The sequence below is a fragment of the Quercus suber genome, unplaced genomic scaffold, assembly GCF_002906115.3.
Source record: "Quercus suber isolate HL8 unplaced genomic scaffold, Cork oak 2.0 scaffold_390, whole genome shotgun sequence".
In the NCBI taxonomy this organism is placed as follows: Eukaryota; Viridiplantae; Streptophyta; class Magnoliopsida; order Fagales; family Fagaceae; genus Quercus; species Quercus suber.
Window position 1 is genome coordinate 22,010 of NW_027069842.1, and position 21,348 is coordinate 43,357.

At 34.3% G+C, this 21,348-nt stretch overlaps 4 protein-coding genes across 4 annotated transcripts; all 4 read right to left on the reverse strand.

Annotated features, from left to right (window-relative positions):
• Nucleotides 1–316: 316 nt before the first annotated feature.
• Nucleotides 317–1,589, reverse strand: LOC112019778 (serine/threonine-protein kinase ZRK1). The gene has a single exon (XM_024052299.2). The coding sequence runs from the start codon at nucleotides 1,547–1,549 to the stop codon at nucleotides 533–535; it is 1,017 nt and encodes a 338-aa protein (XP_023908067.2). The 5' UTR covers nucleotides 1,550–1,589; the 3' UTR covers nucleotides 317–532.
• A 6,777-nt stretch (nucleotides 1,590–8,366) lies between these two features.
• Nucleotides 8,367–9,635, reverse strand: LOC112019777 (serine/threonine-protein kinase ZRK1). The gene has a single exon (XM_024052298.2). It carries the CDS (start codon nucleotides 9,585–9,587, stop codon nucleotides 8,511–8,513), a length of 1,077 nt encoding a protein of 358 aa, XP_023908066.1. The 5' UTR covers nucleotides 9,588–9,635; the 3' UTR covers nucleotides 8,367–8,510.
• Nucleotides 9,636–12,739: 3,104 nt separating this feature from the next.
• On the reverse strand, nucleotides 12,740–17,927 carry LOC112019759 (uncharacterized). Its single transcript, XM_024052275.2, has 10 exons — nucleotides 17,796–17,927; nucleotides 17,579–17,697; nucleotides 16,890–16,964; nucleotides 14,951–15,044; nucleotides 14,788–14,847; nucleotides 14,414–14,479; nucleotides 14,225–14,323; nucleotides 13,477–13,521; nucleotides 13,145–13,247; nucleotides 12,740–13,000 (listed from the first exon to the last, which is right to left on the reverse strand). The coding sequence occupies exons 1-10, from the start codon at nucleotides 17,925–17,927 to the stop codon at nucleotides 12,912–12,914; spliced, it is 882 nt and encodes a 293-aa protein (XP_023908043.2). The 3' UTR covers nucleotides 12,740–12,911.
• A 1,677-nt stretch (nucleotides 17,928–19,604) lies between these two features.
• LOC112019749 (serine/threonine-protein kinase ZRK1-like) lies at nucleotides 19,605–20,615 on the reverse strand. The gene has a single exon (XM_024052267.2). It carries the CDS (start codon nucleotides 20,613–20,615, stop codon nucleotides 19,605–19,607), a length of 1,011 nt encoding a protein of 336 aa, XP_023908035.2.
• Nucleotides 20,616–21,348: the final 733 nt, after the last annotated feature.

A 21,348-nucleotide genomic window follows, 5' to 3' on the forward strand; every position in this document is an offset into this window, starting at 1 on the left:
TAGGTATTTGTTTTTAAATTAGAAACAATAGAATTTACTTACTTATAATCAATGGTCTCTCTCTTTTTCACAATAATAGCTCTTTAATATTATTGAATTTATCTATTTATTGGTAGGATTTGAACCAAAATCTCTGATTCAAAAACAAAAAACTTTACTAGTTGAACATCTTTAAATATGCATAAAAAAAAATAATAATAATTCATAGTAATTAAGTTGGTATAATGTAAAGGATTTTATCTGTTCGTTGTCTATTTGATTTGATACTTGTTTTTACAATTTGTTCATCCTCACATTTGTTAGCTTTGGACCATCATGAGAACAGATTGACCTCTGACAAAATCATTAACTTCTGAAAAATTAAACAGACAAACATTCTCCCAATTCACCTTAAAATAAACTCATTTAACTTTTGAAAAATTACACAAAAAATTTCACAAAACATACACTCACAGTTCTCTCTTCCGGCCCCTCACTAGGACCTACCGCAATACAAAAGCAATGAGAGAGCTAGAAGTGACAGATCGAATAATCATAGGATGAACCTCTCAATTTTTCTGAGCTCTTTTGTAACATCAACCATATCTGGCCTGATCTCCGGATCCTTTTTTCTGCATATGAGGGCAAGCCGTAATACAGCTTCTAATTGTTGCCACACAACAGATCCTTCTTCCCCTACAGGGATTGCAGGATCCACAACCTCATTTATGGTAAATCTTTTTCTGTCATATTCAAAATCCTCAACATTAAAAATGTCTGTGGTAGTTAATAGATCATACAATTTCTTTCCAGTTGAAAGCTCTAATAGAAACGATCCGAAGCCGTAGACGTCAACTTTCTCCGTTATGTATTCTGTTGCCAAATAGTGGGGGCATAAAAACCCGGGAGTTCCACAAACAATATCCTTTACGTGAGTTTCACCTTCAGGGATCGATATGGACAATGAAAAATCAGTTAGTTTGGCAACATCGTTTTGGTCTAGGAAGACATTTCCTCGTTTTATGTCCCTGTGGACAATAGGTCTTGAGAACGCAGTGTGGAGATACGAAATTGCATGAGCAATTTCCCTTGCAATCTTTAGCCTGCTCTGCCATGACAAGGGCTCACGTTGATGTTGTTGTGCACCATCATGGTCACTAGTAACATTAAATAATCGACTCGAAAGTGATCCATTTGGAGCAGATTCATACACTAAAATGGGGACTTGAGTCTCGAGACAGCACCCTATGAGCTTTAGAACATTATTGTGAATGCTCATCTTTGCAGAAACAGCTATATCAGTGAAAATAACGTCACCGCGGTGTCGTAAGTACCTCTTAATGGAAATCATTCGGCCTTCAAAGGAACCATTGTACCATTCATATAACTCATCTATATGAAAAATACGGCTAGGATCGTAGTTATTTGTTGCCCGCTGGAGTTCTTCACAAGAGTAGCTACGGATAGGAATTGGCCTACCATTACAAGAGGCAATCAGCTTCTCATGTAGTTTGCTTCCATTTTCATAAAACGCTCTCTCTCTTTCTTTCTCTCGTTTCTTTCCTGCCATTCTTAACAAATTTTCTTTCTCTCACAGTTTAGCTTGAACATATATGGCTCAACCTTTAATCCCCTTCACCTCTGCCGTCCACGAAGCTACAAGGAAAGTTCGTCCAAAATACGTGAAGCTTTCCTCTTGCAATTTTTTAGCTTCTATATTATTGACTTTCTGAAAAATTTTGCTTCGCTGGGTCATCATGATGTTGATATTTTACGCGGAAAGTTTGTCGCTTCTAGAGAATATTGTAATTGTAATTATGTATTAATTTCCAGACATGTTCTCCATAACACTTGTGGCCTGAGAGAAGGCGGCCTCTATCATGAAACATGGCCCAATTTTTCTTCACTCAAAAGTTAAAACACTACTTATGGTTTCAAAATATTTATAAAATAAAATAAACTTTCAGTAATTTGCATACAACACTGTTATGCAAATTAAAAATGCTTTGCAGCGAAAAGGCAGGTTTATTTATCCAGGTGTTAGCTTTCAGACAACCGTGAGATAATGGGGAGAAACTGCAATACATGTCATATGAGCAATATAATTCGAGTTCACTTGGTAACTCCAAATCAACAATAGAGGTTTTTCTTTCGCGCCTTATACAACAAAAAGCAATACATTTTGAACCGACAAGATTACAAATACATACAGTTTTTGTACATAATCCTCTACTGCTGCTTTGTGGAATACAAAGGCATTCAGTTCTTGATACATACTCTTCTACTAGGTGATTTGAAATTCTACAACTCTTCTTTTGATAATTAATATTCTACAACTCAGCGCATGATCTTTTTTGGGTCTTGGCAGAAAGTGTTTGCAGAGAGCAAATACATAGAATCAGAGTTAAACCTCAAAAAGCATATCAGAACAGAATGAAAAGCAACAACTAGGAGAAATGACCTAGCTTTCAAGTATTGGCAAGCGAGATACTCTTTCAATTTCCTTAATGATCAGTTCCTCTTCCTCCTCAAATTGCTCATCTTCAGCACCTGCAAAGATGAATAAATTAGCAGAGATAACTACAAAGGATAGAACAGTTTCATATACAATGTTTTAAAACACAATCTTTAGCCCATTCTAATCTGGAGCCAATGTGCTGCTAGCTAGGAGATACGCTGCCAAAAATATACAACCTTTTCCAGGAGAGAGATTGTGAAGCAATTCCAGCAATTTCTCATTGTTTTTTGCCAGAATAACCTTTACTTCTCGTGGCTTGTTAGGATTAGCAACAAAAACCTATAAAAAAATAAAATAAAATAAAATAAACAAACGAGAAACATGTATGGCAAGCAAAGCATCAAAACCTAATGCTTTAACAAGTTAATAAATGATAATTATGTTGTGAAAGAAATAGATATTTTGCAGGATACACGTGGTACTTTCTAAATGCAACAGAAGGAATGTGAAAATAAGCAAATTTGCAACTACAGACGAACAATGAGAAGAAAGAGCACAGTTTTGATGATAGAGGAGCTTGCACAGAAACAACAAACAAACAAAAAAGTTATTGCACAGAGAAGGAAGAATTGCAAATATGTTGCGGTCAATGTTTTGATGAAAGAGGAGCTTGGAAAGCTAGTCTATTACAGCTTTGGGCTGCCCATTAGTTAATCAAGAATTAACATCAGCAATACACAGTTTGAGCCAACCAACCTAGGAGGCAGAATAAGACAATCTAGTCAGACAGGTAAATTAAATTATTGATTAAAGAAAACCACAAAGCTTTGATGGGTCCAGCAGATGCCATATATCTGAAGTTCACATCTAAGAGATTAATAACAGATTTGGTTTCCTATAAAACAGAAATCCCGCCTAGCACTCAACAGACAATAACCCTTCCACACATAAGTAGTTAAGACCTTAATTTGTATCACAAGTACAAATCTAGGATGACATTGGATCATTTGATCAGATCTTAAAACCTTGCATAAACCGCAGAAAAATGTGTCTACACAATGACCAGAATATCAAATTAACAGCAAGAAAAAAAAAATGTGCACAAGTAAAATAGAAGTACAAGACAAGCCAAGCTGAACAAAAAGAGTGTAAGAAACAAGAAAGTGATTCAAAACATAGAGAAATATCTTCAGTTACACAAGAATAAATTCCATTCTCAGCAAGCCAACTCTTAAGCATCCATGCAAGAACCATAAATGACAATGGAAAACCCAAAAAAAAAAAATCCTATACCTTTAGCAATGTCATCATGACTTTCAAGTACCGAACTTCTAAAATGTAGCGCTTCATTATATGGGAATTTGGAGGCTCCAAAAGAAAATCCGAGAGAAGCTAAAATTCATGAGCATTCTATTGTTAGCATATCCCGTCGGTCAAAAAAACAACAGAGCACTTACTGGAAAATTATAACGAGAACTAACCTTTAAGGATTGCCTTCTTGTTAGCCGAAGTCAAGAGATTCTCATATAAATTAAAGAACTACAAAAAGAAATACCTATCAGATAATTTGAAAGTTAACATGGGATATAATTATACCAAAATAATGTTGAACAAGCTATCTTCACTGCCCGCATATGCAGTGTACAATATCAGGGTACATGCACATGCTGGTTTCCAAAACAACATGAATTAATATAGTTAGTATTATTCTTCAAAAAGCTTCGTGAACAAGAAAATTTCCTAAGCCTAAAATATTTATCAAGCATCCATCAGAGGTTCTAAAGAAACATTAGTTGCTGCCTAGATTTGTTCAGATTTATATAGGAAGAAAGACAAGGGAAGACAAACCTCATCATAATGAGCAGTCAAATATTCAGAGACTATCGTATCGTGTTTAGTAAGCAGATCTTGCCAAACATTTTTTTTAGGGACATATAATGAAATATCACAGAAAGGGGCTTAAATATTAAACAGATAAACACAAAATATTATAGAAACTCATAGATCTGACCTTAAAGGTAGAAAACGCATCGGAAGCAACATCAAAAGTAGGCAACTCCACGAATTTAAAGAACAACTCAAAGTTTGCAGACTCCAAATATGTATCTGAAAAATCACTACAAAATTTAAACATGTGAAAAAATGAAACTTGCTTGCCACAAAGTAAGAGTGCATGACAACCAAAATTCTCCAACAGAAGCAAATACCACAAGAACTACTTTTACTTTTAGCAACACCAAAGCAGTACAATCAGTTTAGAATTTCTAATGTTTAACAACTGTATAACAAGGATTTTAAAGAGAGTGATAAATCCTAAATTTCTGAAGCAATGCTACTTCCATCATCACACTCCATATAAAAACAACCAAATCCTTTTTTCTTTCTTCCACAACGCAATAGAAGCACCTTACCCCCTAAGTCCCATAAATAACAGGGTGAACACCAGACACCCTCCTCAAAATAGAGAAAGGTACCATTGAATACAAAGGTCAGTGATCAGTCTACCAAATAATTGGATGCTGGTCCAATTACGTATTTATGTAGCCCCAGGATCCATGTTTATATTATTCGTTTAATATAAACAATCCACCTTCAAAAGGTAATCAAATTAATATTTGTCTACGAAAGCTTATACACAACCAGGTGAAAATAAGCTAGAGGTTCTACAATAAGTGAGTGCTTAGAAAAAGGGGAAAAATTGATAAGTTACACACGCATAAGACATAAGCCTCATGCTTTGAACCAAAGAAATATTATAAATATACTGTGATGAGTAACACAAATACACATGGTATCAATTCATGCATCAATATATTCCATTATTCCACATGTACAAATTATATGTGAGTAGAATTTTGTCTATCCAAACTATGATGCACAGCTCATAAATCCTAGGTAGAGATAATAGAACTCATCATCACTTACACACAAAGTTAAAAATTCAAACGATCCTAAGTAATCAGAGATCTGTCACAATAACTGGTGATTGAGCCTCATTCTTCTCAAACCTACCTAACAAAAAATTCTCAATATATATGCCTCAAAAGCCTCCAAAGACCATAATCAAAATAGATCATAAAAAGTGATGTGGTGATAGTGATGATGATATGATGGTGATATTGATAATGGAAAGATCACATTTGGAAGTTTTCATGAACTGGAGGCATCACAAATATGCAGAACACACAGTCACACAATTTAATTCTTTCTGTAATTCAATTAAATAACTGCTTTTTCTACAATCCTGTACAATCAAATTGCTAATGAAGGAATAAATATGGAGCTACCTTCACAAATTTGAATCAACTTAACAGGATCATTAAGGGCACAACAGTTTGGGAAAAAAGAAAGAAAAAAGACAGAAATAACAAGGAAAAAGAGGTTGAATGTCTTACTTTGCAAGTGACGGAAATTTGATGCAGTCCCTCAACATATTTCCACAATTCAAAGCAATTTCCTTGCTATCATAGCTGCTCGAAAAAGAACTATCAGTCACATGCAACATTATCCTATCAATTCCACTAATAACACAACACTGAATGGCAAGTACACGGCACTAAATGGTAAGTTTATTGCAATGGATGGTAAGTACATAACACTTTAACAGAAGCTATAACTACCACAAAAAATAGGTACAGACTACAACATTAAACTAGGGTATATAAAAATAATCGTTACACCAGTAGTGTATCACTACTCCTAAAGTATTACAGTATAAAATTTAAAATATCTATAAATTCTGAAAGAGACATGGAAAGGACACTGCCTAGACCAGACATCCAATCATACCAACTTCTCAAAAACCGCTTTATTACACATGCCGGGTGTTCAATACCTTCAAAACATCCTGATTTCCTCTCTCTCCACTATCAAAGAACATTAGTTTACAATTGAGTTTTCTACATATACAATTGTAGTTGACCATAATTTGTAGGACTTCAATAACCAAAATAACATACTGTGAAAACCCTTCTAACATTAATAACAACACAATGCTGAATTTCAATGGCATCAATTTCTCCACACCCTTTAACATTAATAACCAGTTATATATACCCACAAAGATCGATTGACCTTAACTTACCACACGGCAAGAAAATCTAGCAACTCCAAATGATTTTCAATGTATTGCACGCAGCAATACGTCGAGCCAACCTTCTGCTTCAACAATATGGGCCAGCAATGCACCAAATCCTTCCTTGTCTGCGTCAAAAACACTACATCACTGTTAAAAAAATGAGTTTAAAATGCGTGTTTCAACAATGTTGCTTTGAAAATTACTCCCGAAAACAAGAACTTACTTCCCATCCCAATATAGGTAACTTGTGGACTAAGAGAGAAATCACATCCTCTTTACATATCTCTTGAGCCAGCTGCGTGACTTGATCAGCATTCGGCTCTTCTCCCCATCTCCGCTTAGCATACACCTCATTGTCGTAAAATTCTTCCCCACTTCTTCCCGAGTCTTTAACACAAACAATTCAACAATCCATCATGCTAATAAAAATTTGTTCAATTTGTTCAATCTTCCTCCTTAGACAGCGTTTGGTTTTCACATAAACTAAAATTTTTACAATTTGCAAGCTAATCGATTAATTGATGGCAGTATAAGCAAAACCAAAAGTTGTGTGGTCAAGTTTCTTTTTTCTGTTCTTTTTTTGAGAAGATGAAGATGATCCATTATTCAATTTTACATCTTTTGTACACACCTTTGATCTAGCGAAGTACACAAAGAAAGTAGACACATATTTGATGATTGATGTTTAAAATTTTATAACTGCTCAATTTGTTTCTGTGTTGAAGAAGATAATGCGTGTGCTGGCTTGGGAAGCATCTTGTTTTTAGTCAGATATTGAAGAATACACAATTGGAAAGTGGAGGTATTATAAATGGGGATCTTGAATTGCATAATGTTTAATGTCAGACGCAGAGTAGTAGCAAGATCAAAAGTATAGAACTCCATCCAAAACTGTGCTTTATGTAGCTAATTAATGGAGAATTCCCTTCTCTGTTCTTGGTGGTTAATTAATTGTTGATGTCTTTGTTGCTGTATGTATGTTTAAGGAGCTTTAATATAGTAGGATAGCTGCCTTGTAGTTTTGTTCTATTATGTACCCTTCGCTGCTTGTATCTGTGTCTTGCTTGGCTGGTTTTCTCTTACCCCCAAACTGACAAAAAAAGAAGAAAAAAGGAAGCATTATTTCATTGTGCTCCGAGAGTGTTTAAGAATTTTTTCATTGAGTCTGAGAATGACAAGGCTTCCACATTTATGGAATCATTCCTCCCTTATGACCCATTGACTCTAATGATTCCATTTATACAACCTTTTAGAGTTGACTCTATGGTCACCTAATAAGAGTTGTATGAATGCAATCAATTTGTTATTGCATAAAATGTGTTAAGATTTGGCTTTCAGGAGAAGTGCGTTTTTATATCACCACTGTGATATACTATAACATATTTTGTGATTGCCCTGCATCCTGTAAAGAAGATGAGTTTATATACTTTATTCACTGCCACTATCATTAGTTTTATCTTCATTGTGTGCCCATGCCTTCAAATTATATATGTTATGTTACGTATTTGTTTTTAAATTAGAAACAATAGAATTTACTTATAACCAATGGTCTCTCTCTTTTTCACAATAATAACTCTTTAACATTATTGAATTTATAAAAAAAAAAAAAAAAAAAAAAAAAAAAACTTTACTAGTTGAACATCTTTAAATATACATATATAAAAAATGTAATTCATAGTAATTAAGTTGGTATAATGTAAAGGATTTTATCTGTTCGTTGTCTATTTGATTTGATACTTGTTTTTACAATTAGTTCATCCTCACATTTGTTAGCTTTGAACCATCAGAACATATTGACCTCAGACAAAATCATTAACTTCTGAAAAATTAAACAAACAAACGTGCTCATAGTTCACCTGAAAATAAACTCATTTAACTTCTGAAAAATTACACAGAAAATTTCACAAAACAAACACTCATAGTTCTCTCTTCTCCTCACTTGGACCTACCGCAATACAAAAGCAATGAAAGAGCTAGAAGTGGCAGATCGAATAATCATAGGATGAACCTCTCAATTTTTCTGAGCTCTTTTGTAACATCAACCATATTAGGCCTGATCTCCGGATCCTTTTTTCTGCATATGAGGGCTAGCCGTAATACAGCTTGTAATTGTTGCCACGCAACAGATCCTTCTTCCCCTACAAGGATTGCAGGATCCACAACCTCATTTATGGTAAATATTTTTCTGCCAATTTCAAAATACTCAACATCATTTTCAAAATCCTCAACATCATTTTCAGAATCCTCAACATCAGAAGAGTCGGGGGTGTAAAATAGATCCCGCCATTTCGACTGTCTAGATAAAAGGTCTAATAGAAACGATCCGAAGCTGTAGACATCAACTTTCTCTGTTATGTGCCCTGTACTCGCATAGTAGGGGCATAAACGAAATAAAGTTCCAAAAACACCATCCTCTACGTGAGTTTCACCTTCAGGGATCAATATGGACAATGAAAAATCAGTTAGTTTGGCAACATCGTTTTGGTCTAGGAAGACATTTCCTGGTTTTATGTCCCTGTGGACAATAGGTCTTGAGAACGCAGTGTGGAGATACGAAATTGCATGAGCAATTTCCCTTGCAATCTTTAGCCTGCTCTGCCATGACAAGGGCTCACGTTGATGTTGTTGTGCACCATCATGATCACTAGTAACATCATATAATCGACCCCTAAGTGATCCATTTGCAGCAGATTCATACACTGAAATGGGAATTTGAGTCTCGAGACAGCACCCTATGAGCTTTAGAACATTATTGTGAGTGCTCATCTTTGCAGAAACAGCTATATCAGTGAAAAGATTCTCATCGTGGCCGTGTCGAAAGTACTCCTCAATGAACTTCTTAATGGTTATCATTCGGCCTTCGAAAGAACCATTGTACCATTTATATGAGCTATCTATATGAAAAATACGGCTAGGATCGTAGTTATTTGTTGCCCGCTGGAGTTCTTCACAAGAGTAGCTACGGATAGGAATTGGCCTACCATTACAAGAGGCAATCAGCTTCTCATGTAGTTTGCTTCCATTTTCATAAAACGCTCTCTCTCTTTTTTTGTCTCGTTTCTTTCCTGCCATTCTTAACAAATTTTCTTTCTCTCACTGTTTGGCTTGAACATTGCTCAACCTTTAATCCCTTCACCTCTGCCGTCCACGACGAAGCTACAAGGAAAGTTCGACCAAAATACGTGAAGCTTTCCTCTTGCAATTTGTTAGCTTCTATATTATTGACTTTCTGAAGAATTTTGCTTCGCTGGGTCATCATGATGTTGATATTTTACGCAGAAAGTTTGTCGCTTCTAGAGAATATTGTAATTGTAATTATGTTTCTTTCCTGCCATTCTTAACAAATTTTCTTTCTCTCACTGTTTGGCTTGAACATTGGTCAACCTTTAATCCCTTCACCTCTGCCGTCCACAACGAAGCTACAAGGAAAGTTCGACCAAAATACGTGAAGCTTTCCTCTTGCAATTTGTCAGCTTCTATATTATTGACTTTCTGAAGAATTTTGCTTCGCTGGGTCATCATGATGTTGATATTTTACGCAGAAAGTTTGTCGCTTCTAGGGAATATTGTAATTGTAATTATGTTTAACTAGGAAGTTGTTCGTGCAATACACGGATAATATTGTAATGTTTTATGTAAGATAAGTTTAGAGAATATTATACATATATTATACCATATTTGTTATTGAACTTTCTTAACTCATTACAAGAAGTAACAAAAGCAAAACAAAATAATGAAGTAAAGATGAAATTTAGAATTTAAAAAATAAAAATAAAAAAAATAAAAAAAACCTTAATGAACCAAATGCTAAAATCCCCGTTTCATACATTATTGAAATTTATAGAAAAGAAAGCACACACAACATATAGATCATTATACAATCATCATTAAACCAAAACTCAGAAGAAAAAAAAAAAAACCATTAACCCAAAACTCAATTTATTGTAGGAAAAAAGTCAATGGGTCTGTTTAGATAACGCTTATTTTGTTGAAATTGAAAACTGAAAACACTAGCAAAATAATTTTTAAATGTGTGAATAGTACCATGAGACTCATTTTTAATGAAAAAGTTGATAAAAAGTGGAGTTTGTGGAACCCGTAAACAGTGCACAAGTGCATTGTTCACAGAAGACCGGGTCAACAGTTGCGGCTGAAAAAAAAATAAATAAAAAAAAAAAAAAAAAAAAACGCAGACGCAACACGTTTAAGTGCTATCCAAACGCCCTCAATATGTATTTCTTTATATCAAGAGACTTACTCGAGGAAGAAGCTTTGGAGTCTAAAGAATGCGGATTAAATAGTCATGTTGTTTTCCTCTACAAATTCAATTGTCATTGACTAAATCTCATCCACCCTACTATCGCACACTCTTAGTATGATGGTCACTCCACAAGTATAAGTGCTTGTAGGGTATGGGGGAAAGGGCTAGGGTTCAAGTTTTCAAGAGAGAGCTTCACACACATATACACTTAGATTTGGCTAGAGTAGAATTTCTATTTTGTATTAAAAAAAAAAAAAAAAAAAAACCCTCCACCCTAGATGATAACTACTTGATCCCTATAATTCAATTTATGATTTACAGCAGGTTTAGCTTTTGTTTATTTTGAAAAGACCAATCTACTCAAGCCATATGCTAAAATTAAACAATCTTGAAAGGACAATGACAATGAGACTTTTACACTACAATAAACAATTATCGACTTCTCAGTTCTAGACTTCAATCATCTTTTGGAAATCAATATACACAATAACACAACAATAAAAAAAAAATAGCAAAACATAGGATCTCACGATCTTAACTCTACCGATTGTAAGTGAAGAAATGAATTTTTGAAAGTAACAAAAGATAGCTTGAACTCATACATGTCAAGGCCACTTAACGTGCGATGGATAGCCACTGGCTACAACAAAAGATCACAAGAGCAAAAGGTTTCTTCCATTGGCCTGGTGTTTTAAAAAATTGTGAGTATGGAAACAAAATTTGAGAGTAGCAGTAGTTTAGGAAATTTAAGTATTAAAGGTTTTTTTCTTTTTTGAAGAGAGAGAAAGTTTTTTTAAGAGAGAAAGAAAGAGAATGGAGGCATATAGTCAAAGTTGAGAGGGGAAGGCAAAGCGTGAGAGAGAGGTTGGGGAGTCAAAAGATTTAGAAAATCCTACGTCAATCATTATAGAAGAGTATTGATAATGTACATAATGTGAAAACAAAAAGGCAAAAACCAAAACATCATTTTGGAGGCAAGCTGTGATTAATGCATCTACACAATCATAAAGGCAAAACTTTTTATATAACTAACGTAAAAACTTGACGTACCAAAAAAAAAAAAAAAAAAAAAAAAAGACTAACAGAGGAGGGAGACTTTGTTTATGAGATGTTTGTATGCAAATTCATCACCATAAAATAATAAGAATTCTCATAGAATAAAATAAAATAATAATGATTATAGCAAATAAAAGATTTGGATTTGTGTAATTTAGGCAATAGAAATGTTAGAAGATTATCTATCTCAGTCTCATTAGTTATTAGTATCCCTTTTTATCAAAAAAAAAAAAAAAACTGAATCATTTGGTATACTAAAAGACATGAAGAAGAGAGAGAGTTGTGGTGTAAACTCAGTCAATTAATGGAAGAGTTGGATGATTGTAGAGAAACTTCATAGGGGGTGCCACTTGGCAAAAGCTTAGACCCTCCTATAATGAGGTCTCTGCTTTTATATATGAAATTGATGATTGATTTCTAGATATGTTCTCTATAACACTTAGGCCTGAGAGAAGGCGGCCTCTCTCAGGAAACATGGCCCAATTTTTTTTTTCACACAAAAAGTTAAAACACCACTTATGGTTCTAAAATAAAACAAAATAAACTTTCAGTAATGATGCATTTCCCCTCAGAAAAGGCCTTTGAGGCTTAAACCCATACAACACTGGAATGCAAATTAAAAATGTTTTGCAGCAGAAAGCCAGGTTTATTTATCCAGGTGCTAGCCTTCAGACAACATGAGATAATGGGGAGAAACTGCAATGCATGTCATGAGTGATATAATTCGAGTTCACTTGATAACTCCAAATCAACAATGGAGGTTTTTCTTTCGCACCTTATACAACAAAAAGCAATACATTTTGAATCGATGAGATTACAAATACATACAGTTTTTGTACATAATCCTCTACTGCTGCTTTGTGGATTACAAAGGCATTCAGTTCTTGATACATACTCTTCTACTAGGTGATTTGAAATTCTACAACTCTTCTTTTGATAATTAATATTCTACAACTCAGCGCATGATCTTTTTTGGGTCTTGGCAAAAAGTGTTTGCAGAGAGTCATTACATAGAATCAGTGTTAAACCTCAAAAAGCAAATCAGAACAGAATGAAAAGCAACAACTAGGAGAAATGACCTAGCTTTCAAGTATTGGCAAGCGAGATACTCTTTCAATTTCCTTAATGATCAGTTCCTTTTCCTCCTCAAATTGCTCATCTTCAGCACCTGCAGAGATGAATAAGTTAGCAGAGATAACTACAAAGGAAAGAACAGTTTCATATACAATGTTTTAAAACACAATTTTTAGGCCATTTTAATCTAGAGCCAATGTGCTGCTAGCTAGGAGATACACTGCCAAAAATATACAACCTTTTCCAGGAGAGAGATTGTGAAGCAATTGCAGAAATTTCTCATGGTTTTTTGCCAGAATAACCTTTACTTCTCGTGGCTTGTTAGGATTAGCAACAAAAACCTATAAAAAAAAAATAAAAAATAATATAAACAAACAAGAAACATGTACGGCAAGCAAAGCATCAAAACCTAATGCTTTAACAAGTTAACAAATGATAATTATGTTGTGAATGAAATAGATATTTTGCAGGATACATGTGGAACTATCTAAGCGCACCAGAAGGAATGAGAAAATAAGCAAATTTGCAACTACAAACAAACAATGAGAAGAAAGAGCAACATTCAAGTACCTTGAAAATGTGGAAAGCAGACATCTGGATAGTTTTGCTTGAATCCTTCTCAGACAAACAGAAACAACAAACAAACAAAAATGTTATTGCACAGAAAAGGAAAAATTACAAATATGTTGCAGTCAATGTTTTGATGATAGAGGAGCTTGGAAAGCTAGTCTATTACAGCTTTGGGCTGCCCATTAGTTAATCAAGAATTAACATCAGCAGTACACAGGTTGAGCCAACCAACCTAGGAGGCAGAATAAGACAATCTAGTCAGACAGGTAAATTAAATTATTGATTAAAAAAAGCCACAAAGCTTTGATGGGTCCAGCAGATGCCATATATCTGAAGTTCACATCAAAGAGATTAATAACAGATTTGGTTTCCTATAAAACAGAAATCCCGCCTAGCACTCAACAGACAAATAACCCTTCCACACATAAGTAGTTAAGACCTTATTTGCATCACAAGGACAAATCTAGGAAGGCTTTGGATCATTTGATCAGGTCTTGAAACCTTGCATAAACCACAGAAAAATGCGTGTCTACACAATGACCAGAATATCAAATTAACAGCAAGAAAAAAAATGTGCACAGGTAAAATAGAAGTACAAGACAAGCCAAGCTGAACAAAAGAGTGTAAGAAACAAGAAAGTGATTCAAAACATAGAGACATATCTTCAGACAAGCCAACTCTTAAGCATCCATGCAAGAACCATAAATGACAATGGAAAACCCAAAAAAAAAAAAAAAAATTCCTATACCTTTAGCAATGTCATCATGACTTTCAAGTACCGAACTTCTAAAATGTAGCGCTTCATTATATGAGAATTTGGAGGCTCCAAAAGAAAATCCGAGAGAAGCTAAAATTCATGAGCATTCTATTGTTAGCATATCCCATGTGTCAAAAAAACAACAGAGCACTCTACTGGAAAATTATAACGAGAACTAACCTTTAAGGATTGCCTTCTTGTCACATAGTTAGCAGAAGTCAAGAGATTCTCATATAAATTGAAGAACTGCAAAAAGAAATACCTATCAGATAATTTGAAAGTTAACAATAATATAATTATACCAAAATAATTTTGAACAAGATATCTTCACTGCCTGCATATGCAGTGTACAATATCAGTGTACATGAACATGCTGGTTTCCAAAACAACATGAATTAAAATGATTAGTATTATTCTTCAAAAAGCTTCATGACCAAGAAAATTTCCTAAGCCTAAAATATTTATCAAGCATCCATCAGAGGTTATAAAGAAACATTAGTTGCTGCCTAGATTTGTTCAGAATTATATAGGAAGAAAGACAAGGGCAGGCAAACCTCATCATAGTGAGCAGTCAAATATTCAGAGACCATCGTATCGTGTTTAGTAAGCAGATCCTGCCAAACATTTTTTTTAGGGACATATAATGGAATAGCACAGAAAGGGGCTTAAATATTAAACAGATAAACACAAAATATTATAGAAACTCATAGATCTGACCTTAAAGGTAGAAAACGCATCAGAAGCAAGATCAAAAGTAGGCAACTCCACAAATTTAAAGAACAACTCAAAGCTTGCAGACTCCAATATGTATCTGAAAAATCACTACAAAATTTAAACATGTGAAAAAATGAAACTTGCTTGCCACAAAGTAAGAGTGCATGCCAATCAAAATTCCTCAACAGAAGCAAATACCACAAGAACTACTTTTACTTTTAGCAACACCAAAGCATTACAATCAGCTTAGAATTTCTAATGTTTAACAACTGTATAACAAGGATTTTAAAGAGAGTGATAAATCCTAAATTTCTGAAGCAATGCCACTTCCATCATCACACTCCATATGAAAACAACCAAATCCTTTTTTCTTTCTTCCACAACACAATAGAAGCACCTTACCCCCTAAGTCCCATAAATAACAGGGTGAACACCAGACACCCTCCTCAAAATAGAGAAAGGTACCATTGAATACAAAGGTCAGTGATCAGTCTACCAAAAAATTGGATGCTGGTCCAATTACGTATTTATGTAGCCCCAGGATCCATGTTTATATTATTTGTTTAATATAAAAAATCCACCTTCAAAAGGTAATCAAATGAATATTTGTCTACGAAAGCTTATACACAACCAGGTGAAAATAAGCTAGAGGTTCTACAATAAGTGAGTGCTTAGAAAAAGGGGAAAAATTGATAATTTACACACGCATAAGACATAAGCCTCATGCTTTGAACCAAAGAAATATTATAAATATACTGTGATGAGTAACACAAAAACACATGGTATCAATTCATGCATCAATATATTCCATTATTCCACATGTACAAATTATATGTGAGTAGAATTTTGTCTATCCAAACAATGATGCACAGCTCATAAATCCTAGGTAGAGATAATAGAACTCATCATCACTTACACACAAAGTTAAAAATTCAAACGATCATAAGTAATCAGAGATCTGTCACAATAACTGGTGATTGAGCCTCATATTACACACGCATAAGACATAAGCCTCATGCTTTGAACCAAAGAAATATTATAAATATACTGTGATGAGTAACACAAAAACACATGGTATCAATTCATGCATCAATATATTCCATTATTCCACATGTACAAATTATATGTGAGTAGAATTTTGTCTATCCAAACAATGATGCACAGCTCATAAATCCTAGGTAGAGATAATAGAACTCATCATCACTTACACACAAAGTTAAAAATTCAAACGATCATAAGTAATCAGAGATCTGTCACAATAACTGGTGATTGAGCCTCATTCTTCTCAAACCTGTTAGAATTATGGTTAAGTGATTAAATTCACCCTTTTCTAATAGCTTAAGCTTTTGGGACAATCGGTAATTTAACATGGTATCAGAGCAGGAGATCCTAAGTTCGATCCCTGACTTTACTCTACCTCCCATTTAAAATGTTAAATTTCCACTTGTTGGGACCCCACTTGCTAAGGGGAAGTTTAAGCCCACAAGTGAAGGGGAGTGTTAGAATTATGGTTAAGTGATTAAATTCACCCTTTCCTAATAGCTTAAGCTTTTGGGACAATCGGTAATTTAACAAAACCTACCTAACAAAAAATTCTCAATATATATGCCTCAAAAGCCTCCAAAGACCATAATCAAAATAGATCATAAAAAGTGATGTGGTGATAGTGATGATGATATTGATAATGGAAAGATCACATTTGGAAGTTTTCATGAACTGGAGGCATCACAAATATGCAGAACACACAATCACACAATTTAATTCTTTCTGTAATTCAATTAAATAACGGCTTTTTCTACAATCCTGTACAATCAAATTGCTAATGAAGGAATAAATATGGGGCTACCTTCACAAATTTGAATCAACTTAACAGATCATTAAGGGCAAAACAATTAGGGAAAAAAGACAGAAAAAACAAGGAAAAAGAGGTTGAATGTCTTACTTTGCAAGTGACGGAAATTTGATGCAGTCCCTCAACATATTTCCACGATTCAAAGCAATTTCCTTGCTATCATAGCTGCTCGAAAAAGAACTATCAGTCACATGCAACATTATCCTATCAATTCCACTAATAACACAGCACTGAATGGCAAGTACACGGCACTAAATGGTAAGTTTACTGCAATGGATGGTAAGTACATAACACTTTAACAGAAGCTATAGCTACCACAAAAAATAGGTACAGACTACAACATTAAACTAGGGTTCTTGAAAATAGTCGTTACACCAGTAGTGTATCGCTACTCCTAAAGTATTACAATATAAAATTTAAAAAATCTATAAATTCTGAAAGAGACATGGAAAGGACACTGCCTAGACCAGACATCCAATCATACAAACTTCTCAAAAACCGCTTTATTACACATGACGGGTGTTCAATACCTTCAAAACATCCTGATTTCCTCTCTCTCCAGTATAAAAGAACATTGGTTTACAATTGAGTTTTCTACATATACAATTGTAGTTGACCATAATTGGTAGGACTTCAACAACCAAAATAACATACTGTGAAAACCCTTCTAACATTAATAACAACACAATGCTGAATTTCAATGGCATCAATTTCTCCACACCCTTTAACATTAATAACCAGTTATATATACCGACAAAGATCAATTGACCTTAACTTACCACACGACAAGAAAATTTAGTAACTCCAAATGATTTTCAATGTATTGCACGCAGCAATACGTCGAGCCAACCTTCTGCTTCAACAATATGGACCAGCAATGCACCAAATCCTTCCTTGTCTGCGTCAAAAACACTACATCACTGTTAAAAAAATGAGTTTAAAATGCGCGTTTCAACAATGTTGCTTCGAAAATTACTCCCGAAAACAAGAACTTACTTCCCATCCCAATATAGGTAACTTTTGGACTAAGAGAGAAATCACATCCTCTTTACATATCTCTTGAGCCAGCTGCGTGACTTGATCAGCATTCGGCTCATTCTCCCCATCTCCACTTAGCATACACCTCATTGTCGCAAAATTCTTCTCCACTTCTTCCTGAGCCTTTAACACAAACAATTCAACAATCAATCATGCTAATAAAAATTTGTTCAATTTGTTCAATCTTCCTCCTTAGGCAGCGTTTGGTTTTCACATAAACTAAAATTTTTACAATTTGCAAACTAATCGATTAATTGATGAGAGTATAACCAAAACCAAACGTTGTGTGGTCAAGTTTCTTTTTTTTCTTTCTCTTTTTTTTTTTTTTTTTGAGAAGATGAAGGTGATCCATTATTCAATTTTACATCTTTTGTACACACCTTTGATCTAGCGAAGTACACAAAGAAAGTAGACACATATTTGATGATTGATGTTTAAAATTTTTTAACTGCTCAATTTGTTTCTGTGTTGAAGAAGATAATGCGTGTGCTGGCTTGGGAAGCGTCTTTTTTTTAGTCAGATATGGAAGAATACACAATTGGAAAGTGGAGGTACTATAAATGGGGATGTTGAATTGCATAATGTTTAATGTCAGACGCAGAGTAGTAGCAAGATCAAAAGTATAGAACTCCATCCAAAATTGTGCTTTATGTAGCTAATTAATGGAGAATTCCCTTCTCTGTTCTTGGTGGTTAATTAATTTTTGATGTCTTTGTTGCTGTATGTGTGTTTAAGGAGCTTTAATATAGTAGGATAGCTGCCTTGTAGTTTTGTTCTATTATGTAGCCTTCGCTGCTTGTATCTGTGTCTTGCTTGGCTGGTTTTCGCTTACCCCCAAACTGACAAAGAAAGAAGCATTATTTCATTGTGCTCCGAGAGTGTCTAAGAATTTTTTCATTGAGTTTGAGAATGACAAGGCTTCCAAATTTATGGAATCATTCCTCCCTTATGACCCACTGACTCTAATGATTCCATTTATACAACCTTTTAGAGTTGACTCTCTGGTCATCTAATAAGAGTTGTATGAATGCAAGCAATTTGTTATTGCATAAAATGTGTTAAGATTTGGCTTTCAGGAGAAGTGCGTTTTTATATCATCATTGTGATATACTATAACATATTTTGTGACTGCCCTGCATCCTGTGAAGAAGACGAGTTTATATACTTTATTCACTGCCACTATCTTTAGTTTTATCTTCATTGTGTGCCCATGCCTTCAAATTATATATGTTATGCTATGTTACGTATTTGTTTTTAAATTAGAAACAATAGAATTTACTTATAACCAATGGTCTCTCTCTTTTTCACAATAATAGCTCTTTAACATTATTGAATTTCTCTACTTATTGGCATGATTTGAACCAAAATCTCTTATTCAAAAAAAAAAAAAAAAAAATCTTTACTAGTTGAACATCTTTAAATATACATATATAAAAAATGTAATTCATAGTAATTAAGTTGGTATAATGTAAAGGATTTTATCTGTTCGTTGTCTATTTGATTTGATACTTGTTTTTACAATTTGTTCATCCTCACATTTGTTAGCTTTGAACCATCAGAACATATTGACCTCTGACAAAATCATTAACTTCTGAAAAATTAAACAAACAAACATTCTCATAGTTCACCTGAAAATAAACTCATTTAACTTCTGAAAAATTACACAGAAAATTTCACAAAACAAACACTCATATTTCTCTCTTCTCCTCACTTGGACCTACCGCAATACAAAAGCAATGAGAGAGCTAGAAGTGGCAGATCGGATAATCATAGGATGAACCTCTCAATTTTTCTGAGCTCTTTTGTAACATCAACCATATTTGGCCTGATCTCCGGATCCTTTTTTCTGCATATGAGGGCTAGCCGTAATACAGCTTGTAATTGTTGCCACACAACAGATCCTTCTTCCCCTACAAGGATTGCAGGATCCACAACCTCATTTATGGCAAAAAAAAATTTGTCATTTTCAAAATCCTCCACATCAAAAGAGTCGGGGTTGCAAAATAGATCCTTCCATTTCGACTGTCCAGCTAAAAGCTCTAATAGAAACGATCCGAAGCCATAGACATCAACTTTCTCCGTTATGTAGCCTGTAACCATATAGTGGGGGCATACAAAATTGACAGTTCCATAAACAACATCCTCTACGTGAGTTTGACCTTCAGGGATCGATATGGACAATGAAAAATCAGTTAGTTTGGCAACATTGTTTTGGTCTAGGAAGACATTTCCTGATTTTATGTCCCTGTGGATAATAGGTCTTGAGAACGCAGTGTGGAGATACGAAACTGCATGAGCAATTTCCCTTGCAATCTTTAGCCTGCTCTGCCATGACAAGGGCTCACGTTGATGTTGTTGTGCACCATCATGATCACTAGTAACATTAAATAATCGACCCGAAAGTGATCCATTTGCAGCAGATTCATACACTGAAATGGGGACTTGAGCCTCGAGACAGCACCCTATGAGCTTTAGAACATTATTGTGAGTGCTCATCTTTGCAGAAACAGCTATATCAGTGAAAAGAGAGTTCTTGTCGTATCGAGAGTACTTCTTAATGGAAATCATTCGGCCTTCAAAAGAACCATTGTACCATTTATCTCTATGAAAAATATGGCTAGGATCGTAGTTATTTGTTGCCCGCAGGAGTTCTTCACAAGAGTAGCTACGGATAGGAATTGGCCTACCATTACAAGAGGCAATCAGCTTCTCATGTAGTTTGCCTCCATTTTCATAAAACGCTCTCTCTCTTTCTTTCTCTCCTTTCTGTCCTGCCATTCTTATCAAATTTTCTCTCTCACGGTTTGGCCTGAACATGGCTCAACCTTTAATCCCCTTCACCTCTGCTGTCCACGAAGCTACAAGGAAAGTTCGTCCAAAATACCCGAAGCTTTCCTCTTGCAATTCGTTAGCTTCTATGTTATTGATTTTCTGAAGAATTTTGCTTCGCTGGGTCATCATGATATTGATATTTTTCGCGGAAAGTTTGTCATTTTTGGTTGGAAGTTGAAACGCGGAAAGTTGGTCGCTTCTAGAGTATAGTGTAATTGTAATTATGTTTTCTACCCAAAAAAAAAATTGTAATTATGCTTAATGTTTTATGTAAATTTGTTTTTGAAAAATATTATTCATATATTATAGCATATTTATTATAAAAAGTAACAATTATAAATTGCACACATATATCTATTATAATTATTTTGTTCAAGTAACGAGCAATAATGCAAATAAATTAGAGTAATATTGTATAATAAAAGTTAATACAAGCATATTAATTCATTCTATATTATTGATTTTTATGATGTAATGTAATAAAAAACTTCATTACAATTTTTTTTTCTTCAATGCTTTGTTATTGCGGTATGCTAATGCCTGTTGTCATCATCAATTTCTCCTTAGTCCATCCATATTTGTTCAATTTTTGAGTTTTCATCATTTTTTTCCTTTTGTTGCATCATTTGTGTTAATTACTAATGAATTGGCACCGAGAAATTCTTGATTAGATCTTATA